The sequence below is a fragment of the Fusarium flagelliforme genome, assembly GCF_020744385.1.
Source record: "Fusarium flagelliforme strain FIESC 12 MPI-CAGE-AA-0113 chromosome Unknown B0J16scaffold_5, whole genome shotgun sequence".
Classification (NCBI taxonomy): domain Eukaryota; kingdom Fungi; phylum Ascomycota; class Sordariomycetes; order Hypocreales; family Nectriaceae; genus Fusarium; species Fusarium flagelliforme.
In genome coordinates this window covers 545,656-562,927 of record NW_025763507.1, presented here as the reverse complement: position 1 = coordinate 562,927, position 17,272 = coordinate 545,656, and the positions used below count along the sequence as shown (strand labels likewise).

General features: G+C 47.5%; 8 protein-coding genes across 8 annotated transcripts; 6 read left to right on the top strand and 2 right to left on the bottom strand.

Moving 5' to 3' along the window:
• The first annotated feature begins 291 nt into the window (after window positions 1-291).
• B0J16DRAFT_306258 (mannosyltransferase putative-domain-containing protein) lies at window positions 292-2,031 on the top strand. The gene has a single exon (XM_046124788.1). The coding sequence runs from the start codon at window positions 396-398 to the stop codon at window positions 1,863-1,865; it is 1,470 nt and encodes a 489-aa protein (XP_045980894.1). The 5' UTR covers window positions 292-395; the 3' UTR covers window positions 1,866-2,031.
• A 170-nt stretch (window positions 2,032-2,201) lies between these two features.
• On the top strand, window positions 2,202-3,378 carry B0J16DRAFT_343726 (uncharacterized protein). Its single transcript, XM_046128095.1, has 3 exons — window positions 2,202-2,566; window positions 2,621-2,698; window positions 2,744-3,378. Exons 1-3 carry the CDS (start codon window positions 2,305-2,307, stop codon window positions 3,289-3,291), a joined length of 888 nt encoding a protein of 295 aa, XP_045980893.1. The 5' UTR covers window positions 2,202-2,304; the 3' UTR covers window positions 3,292-3,378.
• Window positions 3,379-3,412: 34 nt separating this feature from the next.
• B0J16DRAFT_415660 (Hydantoinase B/oxoprolinase-domain-containing protein) lies at window positions 3,413-7,659 on the bottom strand. Its single transcript, XM_046133539.1, has 2 exons — window positions 4,442-7,659; window positions 3,413-4,393 (listed from the first exon to the last, which is right to left on the bottom strand). Exons 1-2 carry the CDS (start codon window positions 7,547-7,549, stop codon window positions 3,587-3,589), a joined length of 3,915 nt encoding a protein of 1,304 aa, XP_045980892.1. The 5' UTR covers window positions 7,550-7,659; the 3' UTR covers window positions 3,413-3,586.
• Window positions 7,660-7,858: 199 nt separating this feature from the next.
• B0J16DRAFT_306249 (fungal-specific transcription factor domain-containing protein) lies at window positions 7,859-10,166 on the top strand. The gene is made up of 5 exons (XM_046124787.1): window positions 7,859-7,964; window positions 8,012-8,143; window positions 8,189-8,846; window positions 8,896-9,235; window positions 9,280-10,166. Exons 1-5 carry the CDS (start codon window positions 7,930-7,932, stop codon window positions 10,113-10,115), a joined length of 2,001 nt encoding a protein of 666 aa, XP_045980891.1. The 5' UTR covers window positions 7,859-7,929; the 3' UTR covers window positions 10,116-10,166.
• Window positions 10,167-10,679: 513 nt separating this feature from the next.
• On the top strand, window positions 10,680-12,573 carry B0J16DRAFT_288526 (major facilitator superfamily domain-containing protein). The gene is made up of 5 exons (XM_046124186.1): window positions 10,680-11,073; window positions 11,128-11,150; window positions 11,199-11,410; window positions 11,457-12,232; window positions 12,283-12,573. The coding sequence occupies exons 1-5, from the start codon at window positions 10,837-10,839 to the stop codon at window positions 12,502-12,504; spliced, it is 1,470 nt and encodes a 489-aa protein (XP_045980890.1). The 5' UTR covers window positions 10,680-10,836; the 3' UTR covers window positions 12,505-12,573.
• A 543-nt stretch (window positions 12,574-13,116) lies between these two features.
• Window positions 13,117-13,707, top strand: B0J16DRAFT_321236 (uncharacterized protein; the record flags this gene model as incomplete). Its single annotated transcript, XM_046125629.1, has 1 exon — window positions 13,117-13,707. The coding sequence occupies one exon, from the start codon at window positions 13,117-13,119 to the stop codon at window positions 13,705-13,707; it is 591 nt and encodes a 196-aa protein (XP_045980889.1).
• Window positions 13,708-13,743: 36 nt separating this feature from the next.
• B0J16DRAFT_343721 (uncharacterized protein) lies at window positions 13,744-14,640 on the bottom strand. The gene has a single exon (XM_046128094.1). It carries the CDS (start codon window positions 14,386-14,388, stop codon window positions 13,999-14,001), a length of 390 nt encoding a protein of 129 aa, XP_045980888.1. The 5' UTR covers window positions 14,389-14,640; the 3' UTR covers window positions 13,744-13,998.
• A 1,175-nt stretch (window positions 14,641-15,815) lies between these two features.
• On the top strand, window positions 15,816-16,688 carry B0J16DRAFT_321234 (uncharacterized protein; the record flags this gene model as incomplete). Its single annotated transcript, XM_046125628.1, has 2 exons — window positions 15,816-15,900; window positions 16,081-16,688. 2 exons carry the CDS (start codon window positions 15,816-15,818, stop codon window positions 16,686-16,688), a joined length of 693 nt encoding a protein of 230 aa, XP_045980887.1.
• Window positions 16,689-17,272: the final 584 nt, after the last annotated feature.

The following is a 17,272-nucleotide window of genomic DNA, read 5'->3' as shown; positions in this document are numbered from 1 at the left end:
AAATTATTTGGTAATCATGACTCGCTAACATTCTTCCCTTGCCTTAGCACTGAATCCTTCCGATTCCTTCGACGTCCCTGGCCGGCAGTGATCCAATCCTACGACACGCGTCTCCAAACGCGGCCCTTCCGATGTGGGAGAACAAAGTTAGTAGCGTTTTATTATGGAAACTCGTATTTGGGTGCCTTGACTAGCGGCTGGTGTCTAGTATTAGTGCATTCGCGTCACTTTATCTAGACGCTATCAGGTTCGCCTTCTTAATCAAGGACTAACGAAGCAATGAATGGAATGCAGTGACAAAGATCCTTGTACGCAGTAAACAACAGTATAATTGATAGAATCCTTTATTCCTGTAGACTGCTGGCGGTCATGTTTCTCTTCATCCTTATGTTGTCATGTTCAATTTTCGGTCTCTCGGCGCAAAGCCCATAAAGATCGGAGCAGCCATTGTTTCCATCTGGCTACTTATAATATTGTTCTACAGCTATCGCGATGCATCCTTCCCTCTTCCGTCACCGTCTCGGAAGATAAAAACACATCCGCAGTCCAACACGAATAATATAGAGTCGACCAAACTAGGCGCACGATATTTCCTCGACTATCCGCTAAAGGACGATCCGAAGGGGATATTTGGGGAACTGGGACAGAGGACACAACTTATACGAAAATGGATCGAAGAACTGGAGCACCATGGTCGAGACGAGAAGCTTGAGACGGCTGAACTCATTGGGCGATTGATCGAGTCTTTATACCCATGGCTGAACTCGAAAAACGGACTCTCGCCACCTCTAGCCAATATATATGACAGACTTGGACTGTCATACAAGACAACAAGCGCTTCAAAGGTCAAGAAAGGGTCAGCGGGAATTGTTATACCTACTGGCGACAAAACTCTCCGCTTCGCATGCCATCTCATCGCCTCTTTAACACGAGTTCACAAGACGTCCTTGCCTATCCAGGTCGTATACGCAGGAGACAAAGACTTGTCAGCCGAGGGACGAAAGAGGATACAGCAAGCAGCGAATGGCGTGAACATTGACATGTTGGATGTCCTTACTGTCTTTAACGACACGACTCTGGACCTTGCAAATGGCGGCTGGGCGATAAAACCGTTCGCCGCATTGGCAAGTTCCTATGAGAAGGTCATTCTTCTCGATGCAGACACGGTATTTCTACAAGACCCAGAACAACTCCTGCTACAAGATCGATTCAACGAAACTGGCGTTTTACTCTTCCATGATCGACTCCTTTGGAAGGGTGGTTTTGCAGACCGACAGGATTGGTGGCATGATCAGATTAAACATCCGAGTTCTGAGACGGAAAAGTCACTCGTCTGGACGGAACGGTACTCTGAAGAAGGTGATTCAGGAACTGTGGTGGTAGATAAAGCGAGACTTGATGTCCTGCTTGGATTGATACATATCGGATGGCAGAATTCGGAGAGGGTGAGGAATGAAGTTACGTACAAGATTACGTATGGAGATAAAGAGAGTTGGTGGATTGGCTTCGAAGCTACAGGATCTAAATACTCCTTCTCACCTCACTACGGAGGAATAGTTGGCTGGCTTCAAGACAAACCCAAGGAAGTCCGCGTTTGCAGCTTCGTAATAGCCCACGTCGACCAAAACGACAAGCTGCTATGGTACAATGGCGGTCTACTCAAGAACAAAGCTGTCGATCAGAAAGAATTTGAAGTTCCGACGCATTGGATGATTGATCAGACGTGGCATAAAGGCGGGAGCAAGAAGGATATGAGTTGTATGGCTGGGAAAGAAGCAAAGAAGTTGGAAAGTCAGGAGAGAGATGTTTTGAAGAGGGCAATAGAGGTTGCGAAAGATGTTGATGAGAGAATGAGGCTGATATGATATAGAGACTTGTATATAGTGTAATATGATAAATGAGCGTAAGAATAAGACGCGGATGTTGCGTTATACTGCGTATGTACCGACAAGGCTGGTCGGTGATATTCCGGACTGACTTCACCATGGATTCTTAGGAAATTAAGTGAATTAATGGAAATATAGATATTCTCCGGCCGGAGAACAGGACTTTGGACGAATTGTCCGAACCCGATTGAAGGATTCGGCGCCGTCTGACGAAATTCGGACCCGAGGTGGGTCCAGTTGACGGACATTTTAACAATACCGAAGCCGCTGTCCGGAGACCGATGCGAAAAACCACTGGAAGGAACGAAAACATACGATCGTAATAACGAAGGAATGGCATATATAAGACAGATACATACCCGGATAATCCCTTAATAAAATACCATCACTTCTCTGCAAAGTTACTCAGACGACTTACATGATGGCCCTTCGTCTCTCCCTCTCCCGTCCAGCGCCTCTCATCGCAACCATAACAGCTAGCGCAATTGGCGTTGGTGTCTTATCAAAGATGATGTTCAGCACAGCATCTGCAGAGTCAAATACCCCTCAAAAGATCTTCAAGGGAGGATTCGCTTCGGTGAAGTTACCGTTGCATAGTTCGGAGTACGAGTCTCCTGATACGAAGAGGTTACGGTTCAAACTGCCTCGGGAGACGGATATCACTGGACTTCCTCTATCTTGTACGTTATGTGAGCGTTTTTTGGGGTTGGGACTGGAGTGCTGACTTGTGGTAGCGGCTATTTTGACATTTACTTGGCCTGAAGGATCATGGTTACCTACGCCGAGACCTTACAGTCCCATCTCCCCAGCTGGTACGTCTCCCGCTCACTATCACTTTTAATTACTAACATCCCCAGACGAACCAGGCTACATGGACCTCCTCGTCAAGAAATACCCCAACGGAAAAGGCAGCACATATCTCCACTCTCTCCAACCCGGCGACACACTCTTCTTCCTAGCAAGCAAAACAGACTACGCCTGGAAACCCAACGCCTTCCCACAAATAACCCTCATAGCAGGTGGATGTGGTATAACACCTATATTCCAACTCATCCAAGGCATTCTGCGTAACCCAGAAGATAAGACAAACATGACGCTTGTATTTGGGGCCAACTCGGATGAGGATGTACTCCTGAGGAAGGAACTTGATGGGATTGCGAAAGAGTTTCCGGACAGGTTTAAGGTTAAGTATACGGTCAGTAAAACTGAGGAAGGTTCGGGGCTAAGAAGGGGGAGGGTTGATGGGGAGTTTTTGAAGGAGGTGTTGGGTGAGGAACGGGAGGGCAAGGTCTTTGTTTGTGGACCTAAGGGAATGGAGGATGCGCTTGTCGGAGGATGGGGACGAGGAACAGGGATTTTGGGGGAGCTTGGGTTTAAGAAGAGTCAGATACATAAATTCTCTTAGGGAAGGGGGCTTGAAGTGCTGCATGTCGGCTTGGACGGCATGGAGTGGTAATACTGTTCTTATAGATTTCGTTTGTATAGATATGACTGTATAATTATCACGTTCTGAATCTATTCTTCCCCTCGTGAGGGCCAAACCTGACGTATCAATGGCATATTGAACTGTTTCGCTCAGAGTAGCGACACTCTGACTTCCACTGACACCTTTTTTGCTTGACGCCTCTTACAGATCTTCAAATGACCAGTCTTGATATAAAGTCATATAAAAAATAATACAATTACATACCAACGCCTATTTAATTCCCAGTAGCAATACTATGTCTAACCCCCAAACTCCCATTCGTCAAAAACGACCTTCCATCCCTCTCCTTAACATCAACGACATCCTCATCTCCAACGCGTCCATAACCTCCACCACCAGGCGTCATAATGATAACCCGATCACCCACTCCAAAATGCGACGTCTTTCTCGGTCCTAGCGAAACTTGTCTCGTCGTCCCCGTAACAGGATCTTTCCTCACCCAAATATTCTGTCCACGCTGTCCTTCACCTCCACCTTCGAGTCCGTACGGTGCTGTGACGCGTCGGTCGGTTAGGACGGAGACTTGGAGGGGCATGCGGAATTCCATTTCTCGAATGCAGCCGTTTCCTCCGCGCCATTTTCCGTCACCGCCCGAGTTTGCACGGATGGAGAATTCATGCAGAATAACGGGATATCGCTTCTCCAGGATCTCAGGATCAGTGATTCGTGTGTTGGTCATGTGTGTGTGTACTGCACTTGCACCATTCCACCCCAATCCAGCACCTGCTCCTCCACAAATAGTCTCGTAGTAGCCAAAACCCTTGGTTACTTCGCCAGTAACAGGATCTGTACCGCCGCAGCCAAAACTGAGGTTGTTCATGGTTCCTTGTGATGCGGCTGCTGCGTTGAAGGCGCGTAGGACAAGATCGGCTACCTTTTGGGACGTTTCGGTTGTGCAGCCTACGGTTGCGGCTGTGGGGGAGGGAGAGAGGATGGTGTTGTCTGGGCAGATGACTTTGATTGGTTTGAGACAGCCTTGGTTGAGGGGGATGTCTGTGCTGATCATAGATCGGAGGCAGTACTGTGCATGTTAGCTTTGAATAGACCTCGAATAATGTGGGTGACTTACCATGATGACAGAGTATGAACAAGTAGGAGGAGCATTCAAATTACCAGAATGCTCAGGTCCAGTTCCCGTAAAGTCAAATACCGCCTCGCCAGTCTCCTTATCAATCGTAACCTTCAACTTGAATGGAATACCATCATCATTATACTCCGTCGCTTCAAGCACACCACCCTCATACTTGGCAGCAAACTGCTTCAACAAATCGCGTACAGACTGTGCGGCATTATCCTGGATAGCATGCATATACAACTGCACAACAGGCCATGTAAACTCCTTGATAAGAGATCTAATCAATTCGATACCCTTCTGGTTCGATGCCACCGCAGCCTTGAGATCAGCGATGTTCTCGGTAAGAGTTCGTGTACCGCTGCATCCAGGGAACGAGGCAGGTTCGTCGTATAGATGCTTGATGAGACCTGCTTCGTCGAAGACGCCTTGGTCGATCATCTTAAAGGATTCAATAGCGGCGCCTTCTTGCCAGAGCTCTGTGGAGTTGGGAGGCATAGAGCCAGGAACGATACCGCCAATGTCAGCGTGATGACCACGGTTGGCGACGAAGAATATGATCTCCTTGGGGTTTTCTTCATCGTCGAAGACAGGAGTGATGGTGGTGATGTCGGGAAGATGAGTGCCGCCTGCTTGGGGATGGTTGCTGATGATTACATCGCCTGGCTTCAATTCGCCAGCCTTGTAACGCTGAGCTTGGTAGGCGATTGCTGTGCTCATGGAACCTAAATGGCTGGGTACGTGAGGGGCGTTGGCGACTAGGCCGCCGTCAGCGGAGAAGATTGCGCAGGAGTAGTCGAGTCGTTCCTTGATGTTGACAGAGATGGAAGTTTTTTCCATTGTATGACCCATTTGTTCGGCAACAGTCATGAAACGATGACCAAAGACACTAAGCGTAACAGGATCGACAGTCTCAGTAGCGACATTCTGCTTCTCAGCCTTGTCAACCTCAAGAATGACATGCTCGGGAAGGATAACACCCTTGCTGAGATGGTCTACCACGATGGTCTGCGTCTTATCGATGATCATAGCAGGACCAGTGATGTGAACACCAGGACTCATGGACTTGAGTTCATAAACAGGAGTTTCCGTCCAGCCATGGTTCTCAAAGAAGATCTTGCGAGTGAAGATAGGAGTAGGAACAGGAGTGAGACCGTCGGACTTGTACTTCTTCAATTCCTCGAACGGACTCGAGATGTTGAGAACGCGGGACTTGCCGACACTTCGAACACGGACGTCATCGATGAGAATATTCCTTGATTGGGAGAAGCCGAATTCTTGGGTATGGCGCTGTGTGAAAGCGACGCCTGCATCGCTGACGTTCTCTGATACGGAGATCATGAGGGAGGTATCGCTGCCTTGGTAGCGCATATTGAGGAAGTATTCGTGCTCGGTAGACGCAGCGTCGAAGCCCTGAGCTACAAGACCTTGCGAGCCCTTGGAGGAGAGAGACTCTAGGCGGGCCTTGATCTCGGGGACGACTTGTTCGGAGAATGTGATGGCGGAGGGTTCTTGGTTCTCAACCACAACATCCGCAAGAGCCATACCATAAGCAGAGAGAATACTGGAGTAGCAAGGAATAATAGCCCGCTTGATACCCAAATCGCGAGCAATAAAGACAGCATGCTGACCACCTGCACCACCGAATGAACCAAGATTATGACTCGAAGCACCATATCCACGGCCTTCACTCAACGTTCGAATAGGTCGCGTCATAGTCGCATTCGCAATAGCAAGGAATCCAAGCGCCAAAGTCTCAGGCGTGAACGGTTCACCACCATCTTTCTCCTTGTTCACAGTCTCCGTCAAGGAAGCGAACTTTTCCCTAACGATCTCATGGTCTAATCGTCGAGGGAAGAAATCAGGAATGATGCGACCGAGGAGAAAGTTGGCGTCTGTGACGGTCAAAGGACCTCCTCGACCATAACATGCAGGGCCGGGATTGGCGCCAGCGCTGCTGGGTCCGACCTTTAGAAGACCGTTCTCCCAGGCTAGGATTGAACCACCGCCTGCTGCGACTGTGTTGATGTCAAGTTGAGGGGTTTGAATTGTGACTTCGGCGATAGTGCTCTCGAAGATATGCTCCAATGCGCCAGAGTATCGAGCGACGTCTGTGCTTGTACCACCCATGTCGAAGCCCAGAACAGGTGTACCGTCAGCATCATCATAGCAAGTCCTCGCCAAACCGACGACGCCTCCAGCAGGACCACTAAGAACACCTCGTAGACCAGTGAACTTGGACCAACTCGTCAGACCACCGTCAGATTGGCAGATGAGAAGCTTGTTCGCACTCTCATCTTCCAATTGACCCTTGAAGTTCTTTCGGAACCCATCAAGGTATGCCATCGTCATTGGCGTGAGGTATGCATCTGCGACAGCTGATTGACTTCGAGGAACGTACTTGGCCATTGACTGGAGAACAGAAGAAGCGGAAACCTTGAAGCCCATTTCTTCAGCGAGTTTTGTGACTTGTAGTTCATGCTCAGGGTATGTGTAAGAGTGCATGAGACCAATAGCAATATTCTTAAAGCCTTGCTCTTTGAGTCGCTCAAGATCAATACGCACAGCGTCAAGATCTGGCTTCTTCATGATCCTAACGACCTCGCCCGTCTGACCAACGACAAGCGCATCATCAGACTCAACATCAATCGCCCCATCGCTCGGTGCCTCGCTAGCACCCTCAATAGTAACACGCTCATCAACCTCGACAACAGTCTCATAAAGCTGCTCAAGCCTTCTAACCGAAAGATCAAACAAATCTGGCCGTGTCTGATTTCCAATAAGAAGAATATCCCTAAAGCCCTTTGTCGCTAGGAAAGCTACGCGATCACCCTTTCTTTCAAGGAGAGCGTTTGTAGCGACTGTTGTTCCCATGCGGACAGACTCAATGGGTTCAAGGTCTAGCAGTGAACCCTTCGGTATTGTCTTTTCTAGAGCATTTTCTAGAATTTGACGGATACATTCTGTGGGGGCGTCGGCGTATTCATCTGGACAGACGGAGAGGATTTTGAAGACGAGATGTTCGTCTCGGCCGGGGATTTCGGCCCATGCGTCTGTGAAGGTGCCACCTCTGTCGATGGCGATGCGGATGCCTTGGGATGACATTGTGAAGAAGGGTATAAAGAGATAGGGAATGGGGTATTGGAGAGTGAATGAGAATGAATGATGAGTATTTGGTCTGTGGTTTGAAGATATATTATATTAAAGAGTCTGGGGTAGATCTTCCCCGTGTAAGTGAGTGGATTCACTGTCGGCGATGGTGGAGGCTGAGTATTGGTTCAGAGAGTGCTTACTCATCGGCAACTTTAGTCAAGCCGAGTTATCTCGACCGGCAACTTTTCACTTACCGACCACATCTCCACTCGGCATCACCAACGGAAACAATCGCATCTCAAGCCGGTCATTTACCCCGGACCCGCATATCCCCAGACGTTGGAATCATTTCCATTACTCAATGATTTACCAACTGATCGGTATCCTGCAAAATGAGCACGAGACGACCAAGAAGACTTTTGGCTGCGTGAGATGCCCTTGTTCTTTCTGTGGATAATGTCTGATTGTGAATAGTTGTCATAGGTGTCACTCACAGAAAATCAAGTGTTCGGGAGACAAACCTTGTCAGTCATGTAATTCTACTGGAAGGGCTGATGAGTGTGAATTTCCTGCGAACAAGGAACGCAAGATCCCCGTTTCTGAAAGGTATAGCACCTCAAGAATATCGTGAGCCTGTGCTGATGTTCTTAGTTATCTCAAGAAACTCGAAGAAGATAGTCGCAAGCTTCAAGCCATCTCAACACATAACCAAACACCAGAACCAACTCCCTTCAACAATGTCCAAGATGACTCACCGCCATCTCTCTCAAAAGAAGAAAGTAACCTCTTCAATCCCCTCTTCGACCGCCAACCCGAAAAGCCCATTCAAGAACGCTCCTCTGAACCAGGCTTCATAGGCGAAGCTTCCTGCGCTGCTTTCAGCAATCGGCTCCTGTCATGTCTCGACGACACATACACACCCTCCACAGCCGGTCTATCAAACTATCTCAAACTCAACACCTACGACCGTCTTGCCATTCCTGAGTTCCCTGAGCGCATGCACGTAAAATTACTACTCAATGTAGCAAGACGCTTCATCGGGAATTATCATCCTTTGTTCCTGGAGGTGACGTTCATGAAGGAGATTGATGCAGTGTATAGACGGGAGATGGTGCCGAGTTCGCTATGGTTGTGCAAGTTTTATGCGCTTATGGCGTTGGGAGAGATTTATACACATCGGAGGGGTGTGGGGGATAATAATCGCGTGCCAGGGACGAATTATTATGTCAGGGCTGTGGGATTGTTGCAGGAGAATCAGGATTATTATGAGGAGCCTTCTTTGATGCAGGTGGAAGTTCTGACACTGTTGGTGGGTACATGTACTCTTTCATGGAAGTTGGTCACTAACAGTTTGATAGGCCTGGGCTTCAAATGTCCTTGGTCGGATAAGAACAGCGTACTGTTACAGCGGCATCGCAATGCGTATCGCTCAAAGTCTCGGCATGCACAGATCAGCATCACGACATACAACCCTCACGCCAGTCGAACGCGAAAGTCGAAGACGAACATGGTGGGTATTATACTTCTTTGATCGTTTCTCCGCATCGAAACTCGGTCAACCTATTACAGTCCGAGACGAAGATATAGATGTCGAAATGCCAAGTCAAGAAGGCTTGACAAGAGAAGAGATGGCCGAGTTTCTTGATCCGCAGAACCTTATTACGAATATCAAGTTGGCGAGGATTATTGGAAATATTTGTGAGTTGGTATCTGTGGGTAAAGGGGGATTGCTGACTGGTTAGTGACACATATTTATGGTATTCCCAAAGCAACAAACGGTCTTTACATTCATCAAGTCCACGGCATCCTCAAACAACTCCGCGCCTGGCATGACGATCTCCGTCCCGACATGCGCGTCAAAGAACGCGGCACACCGCGCCCCGTCGCAAGTCTTCATCTAGCCTACAACCAATGCATAATCCAAACCACACGCCCGGTCCTGCTACACCTCTTCAAAACACAATTCCAACTAACCCCAGCCTCCAAACCTCGTCAAAACGTCTCCTCCATCACATTAGCTCTTGCAGAAAGCTGCGTCAATGCCGCGCAGGCTTCTTCGAGGATTGTGGAGGGCTTGTTTCTGGATGGTAGTATTGCTACGTTTGGATATTGGGATGCTCATCATATCTTTTCTGCGGCTATGATTTTGATTATGTCGGCTGTAATGAAGCCCACGGCTGTGAATTCTGATCATTTAGAGACGTTACTAAGTGTGTTGAGATCTCTAAAGAATGATGGGAATATTCCTGCTGTGGACTTTTGTGAGAGGTTATCTCACATACAAACGCGAGTGTCCACGTTACGAGCTACGGGGAGATTGGATGGGATACCTCCGGTCACAGAAAATCAACAAAACATCACCGAGAACAGCGCTTTTCAAACACCGATGAGCATGGATGGCTCGGGATTAAACGATGCAGGTATTATAGATTATGAGAACGTGGATATTCTGGGAAATCCGCTTATAGGGAGCTTTTTGGATGGGAATCAGGTTCAGTGGTTGGATGTGCTTTTTTCTGAGGATGGGACTTTGAAGGAGTTTGCTTCTGAGATTGAAGAGCAGTTTTTGTTCAGGTAACTCTACAAATTGCAATTGAGCCAAGAGGTTGTCGTATCTGATCGACTTGTCTGCCGATAGCGATTCACTACGGCAAGGAACATTTTACCGTTCGATGTAACTCTTATCCACCGAGGTTGTAATGACTCGCTAAGCGATATCACGAGATTACATGGTATTTTCTTATCCGATCGGAGAGATATCGGTCTCAACTTATCTTCTCCACAGTTAACGAATCCCGTTACATACCGTTAATTGACGCCACAGCGAAGAGTTGGAGAATTGAACCATACTCGGCTTCAATTACTGCTGAGCACATGATTGAGTCAAAGTCTTATCCCAAGCTAAATTACAAGTCCATCCATCCGGTAATTCTTGTAGCCGAGTTATTCCCAACATGACCGGCAATATTACCGGCATTGATGATATTGTCCAATAATGTTCTAATCATGACGATCCAACCCGGCAACTCTCAACTTGCCGAGTCCACGACTCATGCACAAACGGTAAAACCCCTCACAAGCCGATCCATCCTAGGAAAATGGTTAGCCGATCCCTGCTAGCGATATCTCCAAATCCTGGGGTCTTACCCAATAATTATGTGCATCTGGGGTAGTGCGGAGATAAGATAGATGCATGATCCTTAAATGGGAGACTGCGACCCTTCTTCCGACTTTTCATCCATCTTCTCTCTCTTCTCATATCCACAAGTAGTGAAGAGTCTCAGTGTAGAGGGTTCGCCATGACTTCCAAACCAACGGATATCCTTCCCGACAAGGAAATTGAAGAACAACGCGGCACAGGCCAGTATGACGTCTACATCGATCCAGTAGCCGAAAAGGCTCTTCTCAGAAAATTGGACATGTGGATTGTTCCGCCTGTCATGTTGCTTTACCTACTGAGTTTTCTGGATCGTGTTAATATTGGAAATGCGAGACTTTATGGTATGGAGGAGGATCTTGGGTTGGAGGGTGATCAGGTATGTCTTCAACACCACTCGTAGTATGAGCTGGGCTAATGTGTGGTTTTCCAGTATCAACTTGCGGTCTCAGTCTTGTAAGCTGAATATGATGAATCGCAAAAGGGCTTGACTAATGAGAGTAGATTCGTTACATATATCGCAAGCGAACTGCCGTCGAACCTGGTTATCAAGAAATTCACACCTTCACGATGGATTGCTTTCATCACTACTTCATGGGGCATCGTCGCCACTCTCACCGGTATCGTCCAAGATTTCAAGGGTCTCATCGCCTGCCGTGTTATCCTCGGTGCTCTTGAAGGCGGTCTTTTCCCCGGTCTCGCAATCTACCTCACCAGTAATTCTCCCACCTCCTCAATCTCATCAAAAACTAACATGTCCAGTGTTCTACACCAAGAAAGAATACGCCCTTCGAATCGGCTATCTCTTCGTCAGCGCCGCCATAGCAGGCTCCCTCGGCGGTTTACTAGCCTACGGCATCGGCCACATGGACGGCGTAGCAGGTCTTCGCGGCTGGCGCTGGATCATCATAATCGAAGGCATCCCAACCTTCATCCTCGGCATAGCAGTATGGTTCTGGCTCGCCGACTCCCCCGACACAGCACACTACCTGACCATTTCCGAACGCGAACTCATCGACGCGCGCATGCGTCGTCAAGTCGGCCACACGAAGTCGTCTACCGAGATGCATAAAGAGGATGTTTACGCTGGTCTAAAAGACTGGAAGATCTGGCTTTTCTGCATTGGACAATTCGGTGGTGATACTATTCTTTATGGATACAGCACCTTTTTGCCTACGATTATTCGAGGTCTGGGAGATTGGAATAATGCGCAGGTTCAGGCGTTGACAATCCCTTGTTATGCGATGGGTGCTATTACGTATATCGTCGTGGCGTGGTGGTCAGATAGAACGCAGAGGAGAGCTGTGTTTACCGTTGGACTTGGGTTTGTTTGTGCTATTGGATATGCTATCCTTGTTAGTACCGCGCCTTCTGGGGTTCGATACTTTGGATGTTTCCTTGCTGCGATGGGATTATATGTTATTGTCGGATTGCCTCTTGCTTGGCTTCCTAGTAACAATCCTCGATATGGAAAGAGGACTGTTGCGACAGGATTGCAGCTTACTATTGGTAACTCTGCAGGAATTCCCGCTCCATTTGTAAGTCAGTCCCCTACTTTACGGAAACACAACTAACTAACATGATTCAGTTGTACAAAACACACGAAGGACCTCGTTTCGTCAAGGGTCATGCCGTTTCTATGGCTTTGGTAGCCATGTCTTCATTCATCTATCTTGCATTCTGGGCTTGGTTCAGAAGACAGAACAAGAGGAAGGATGAGGGTAAGGAGGATTGGAGAATCCAGGGATTGACTGAGGAGGAGGCTGAGGAGCTGGGAGAGCATAACCCGAGGTTCCATTACACTTACTAGGAGATTCTACTGTTTGAACAGAAGCGTGTTTAGGTAGTTCGCAATTGATATCAACTGTTGTTCTTTTGACCTTGCATCTTTGTCATGTCTTGAACGTACGTGTAGTATGATTATTAATCCTTGATGTTTTTTTCTTTATTCAAGCTTCTTTCAGCTTCTTTGGCCTTGAGTTCAGGGCGGTGTAGCCAATTTCTATTGTCTATTATAAGTTGCATACTCAGCTATTCTCAAAACAAACTCTAACCAAAATCGTAGTTCGTGGCACGTTTTCAAGCTGGCCTTTGTCTGACTAGGCTATTGCAACCAGTGTTGGTCTCCATTGGGCGTACAACTACCATGTGACTGGGGGTTGGAATTTCAGCCTTAGATGCTCCGATTTGGTGGCATCCAGATCGCGCAGGGGCAAGCTGGCAATTAAGATGAAGCGGCTTATTTTAGCCTCTGAAATGATCGATCGCCTGAACAACCAGCCAGGCTTAAAACAGTAGTTTTTTGGTAGTCGTGATTAACAGGGAATAAGGAATTTGATGACTTGGAACGTCTATAATACACTGACTTCCCAGGTAAGAGGCGCAATTCCTCAAATTCTTTGTCTATCACCAGCTATTCGAAATGCATTTCTCTAAAGTCTCTGCTATTACCATGGCCCTCGCCGTCAGGCCTGACGTCCTGGCTGCCTCTTCTAATGGCAACGCTCTCAATATCAGAGCACCACAGAAAATCTACACAAAACCGGTCGTCAAGGAAGGACCCTTTCTCCCAGCAAAACCCGAACCCGAACCAGTCCCCGAAGTAAAGCCCGACCCGGTAGTCAAGAACCCAAACCCAAAGCCCGCTCCAGTGGTAAAGCCCAATGCAAACACCATCCAACCATCAACTCCCACCCAAGAGACAACCACCAGCTTCAAGGGTTATGCTTCATACTACTATCCAGGCGACCAAACCAGCCAATGCGGCGTCTCGTACACAAAGAGTGATTATGTGGTAGCTCTTGATGAGCGTCGGTTCGATACTAGTCTTTGTGGAAAGCAGATTCGTGTTACTACGACTGCGGGGAGGACGGTTGATGTGATTGTTGCGGGTTCGACCAAGGGTGGTCCTGATGAGAATTGGCTGGACTTGTCGTATGGGGCTTTCCAGACTGTTTCGAGCATTGACTTGGGGATGATTCCGGTTACTTGGAATTATCTTCAGACATCCTAATGTTGAGCTTGGCCCAGGTCGAGAGATGTGGTACCTATCTATCGTTTGAAACGTTGATAGTTGTTAATCTCAGTACGAGCTCTATCTAATACAAGTGAGAGAGTTGGGAATGGTTTATAACTCTATAAAGATGTATGTTTTGCTACTGAGTTGAGAGAGTAGTAAGATAGAAACCCATAAGAAATATCATCAATCTTCAGACAAGACCCTGGATGTAGTCGAAGTACGGAAGAGCCGCTCAAAGTTCCGGTCGAGTATGATTCTAAGTCGTCCAGCCATCATGAGGTATTCCTAAAATCCAAACAAATAAATCAAAGTCGGAACAACAAGCTCAACCCCCGCCGCAACTTTCAACCATGTAGCCCCCCAACCCACACTCAGCCCGGAAATACTCCTCCCAATACCAGCCAGAAACATAGCAATACCAAGAATAGCCAAAGGAGCCTGTCTGGTCTGAAGATCGTTACTAATCCACCACAACACCGCGCCATATCCACCCCATGTTGCGCCGAGGAAGCGAAGTTGGTTGTCCAGTAATTGAAGTGTAGGTTTTGGAAGTAATGCTCTTTCGGAGGCTGGGATGAGCAGTTTATGGCCGCCGATTACATCGGCTGTTCCTGTGGCCATGGAGAAGATTGAGAAGGCTTTTAGACCTGTTGATAAGATGGCGTGTTCTGACATTTTGTGAAGATGAGTGTAGTAGGACAATGTGGTTTTGCTGTTATGGTTTTGAAGGATGACAGATTAGATTGATTAATGTTGTTTAGTTGGCGCGGGACTTTGGTCTTTTATTGTCTTCTAAATTCCTCTTCTTTGCGTGTATTTAAGTCCTCTTTATTAATCCTTCCACGTTGTGCTTATGGTCCGGAGTTTCCGACGGCACAATTTCGCTTTCCGAAGCTGCCCGAAGCTGTCTCTAATAGGAAAGACGCCGCAGATTAGTTATTTTTGTGGTCACTTTCCCGCTGCAGATCGAACGTCAGAATCAAGCTTATTTGCTGACAGATGTTCGCCACAAAGGATCCGGGTCAGCATAAGTAAGAAATAGGTCTTTGAATTGGAACTGGAGACTTCTTGTATTAATACCACTACACTTGCTCCAGCCAATAACCTGAAAAGGCTCTGGAGGGTTCCACACTTCTCATTTCTCTTTAACAGACCCGGCTTCAGCTTGAGTACTCCATACATCAGACCTATCGGCGGCGGAGTTACCACGCTGCTTCTCTGCTGTAAGGACAGTGAATCCATGCCACGGCCCATCCTTTGTGCTTTCGTTGACCCATCTTGAGAACGGTGAAGTTGTATCTAGTCATTCATGTGAGCAATAATATATCATAACGATATATTTTCTCACCTTGTTCTTGGCTAACACAGAATGAATTATTCTGGGTAGATGAGTTTGGAGAGATTTTGTTTTGAGACACTGAACCTTTGTTGTTGGTGTCCATAATCGCGCTTATAAATCTCGAACGGAATATGAATATGATTGTAAGTGCGGAGGCCTGAGTTCAAAAGATGATCTAGCAAGACAGCTAAGCTTCTGTGTAGTAAGTCCTGTCTTTTATGTACATCTTGCTTCTATCTCTTTGGCTCTATCAACGAGCAATTGTCATTCAAATATCGTAGAGGACGGTGCAATGTCAGTCTCCAGGGCCATTTCTTCCATTGGACTTATTTTGACAACTGTCCTCCATAATGCATCCTAGAAGCCGCGCAATAACAAAAATACCAGGGCCATTTTTATGAATGGACTAGAGTTTCTTTGAATGTACTTGCCAAGTTTGTCAGCCTCATCACGACCATCGCGGGGCAAACCTTTTAGAGGGCCAAATACTTGATTGGAAAGACCTCTTTAGGCCTCTAGAGGGCCAAATATCTTACTGGGTAGGCTTCTTGAACATCCGTCTCAGTTCCCACCCCGTCGCGCAGTTCTGAAATTGAAAGCTGCGTCATCATGCCACTCCCAGGGCCAATTTTCTCATTGGTTGCTTGATACTTAAGGGGATCTGATCAACAGAACAATCCCTTCTCTACCAAATCTGACGAATGAGATAATTGGCCCTCACAGCCTATTCAGCTTGAAACACCCAAGATCTACATACAGATACATGCGTGACCTGACGAATCACAATTGGCCTTTTGTCTGCGCCACAGCTGATGGTTTTCAGCGCAAGATGCCCCAAGCCGAGCCGGGTATTTTAACCAATGTTCCAGCCTGCTTCCCTTATTTCTTCTTTTTCTTTTTCCCTCCCTCGTTTCCTTCACAGACCTGGAGACACCGCTGGGCTTGACTCCTCTGGAGTCAGTCCAGCCCAGATCTTACTTCAAACCGTGTATCCTCGTACTTTGTTACCTACCTTACCTAACCCTAAGGTCGCGCTTCTGCGAGGTTCAGCGCCGGGTATAGTCTCGGCGCACCGAACATAAGCAGCGACGACCATGCTTCTCCAGGCAAAGTACCTACAGGCCTCACTGACGACGTGCAATGGTCACTGGATCTCGCCACCAATGACTGGAGTAACGTCCCATCGAACCTGTTTGGCATAGAGTTGTTGGACTTTGACAATGACCTAGGATATGACCATCGCGATGTGAATGTTCCATCCCATCAGGAAGTTCACACAAATGCATTCCGTGGGGAACAAATCCTTGAGTCATCACAAACCATTAACATCGACCCTCAACTCCTTGCACTTCCTACTGGGCTGGCAGACGCCAGCTCGTCTCTTGCTCCCCTACAGTTCTCTCTTTTGTCCGATCCTATAGAGCGGGCTGCCCCACAAACATTCCCTCTTGTCTCTTCCACTTCACAAATATCAGCTCCCCCTTCGTTGGATATCGATACTCTTCAAACTATCAGTCCGTCAGCATCCCCCGGGTATAGCCAGTCGACCACAACATCAAGTCCTGCGTCAGCTGCGCCTCAGATCAGTTGCGAATTCTGCATGGCTTCATTTAACAACGTGGATTCTCTCTGGTAAGTTCAGATTGACATCCACAGGATCTGAGACTTACAAACTACAGTACCCATATAATTACACACCAAAATTGCTTGCGCCCACTTCGCTGCGGTAGGAGAACGTGCAATAAAGAGTTTAAAGACGCAAGAACTTTGAAAAGACATTTGAAAAGTATCCATTTCCGCATGGGTTACAGCTGTCGATGCGGGCACTTAGCACGGAAGGACAAACACCTTAATCACTTACGTTCAAACAACTGCATCGGAAGTGGCCTTTATCGATGTATATGTGGCGACCACGACGTTCGTCAAATCGAAATGCACAAGGTTCACGTGAGTTGCTGTGGCATAGGGAAGAAAGGGAGACCGAAGAAATGATCTAAAAGAGTAGGGAGGTATAGAGTAGGAAACAGGCATTGGCCTTCAATAGGACTTGCCTGGGGAAGAAATCATAAAGGATGTCTCTCCCCCCTTACCTTCAGCACAAAGCATAATCCCCCCTGAAGGTAAGGGGGGGGAGGGGGTGAGGGGGGGGCGACATTTTTTATGATTTCTTTCCCAGGTAATTTGTATGCATCTTCAGGTGTTTCACCAACAATTCGCCCT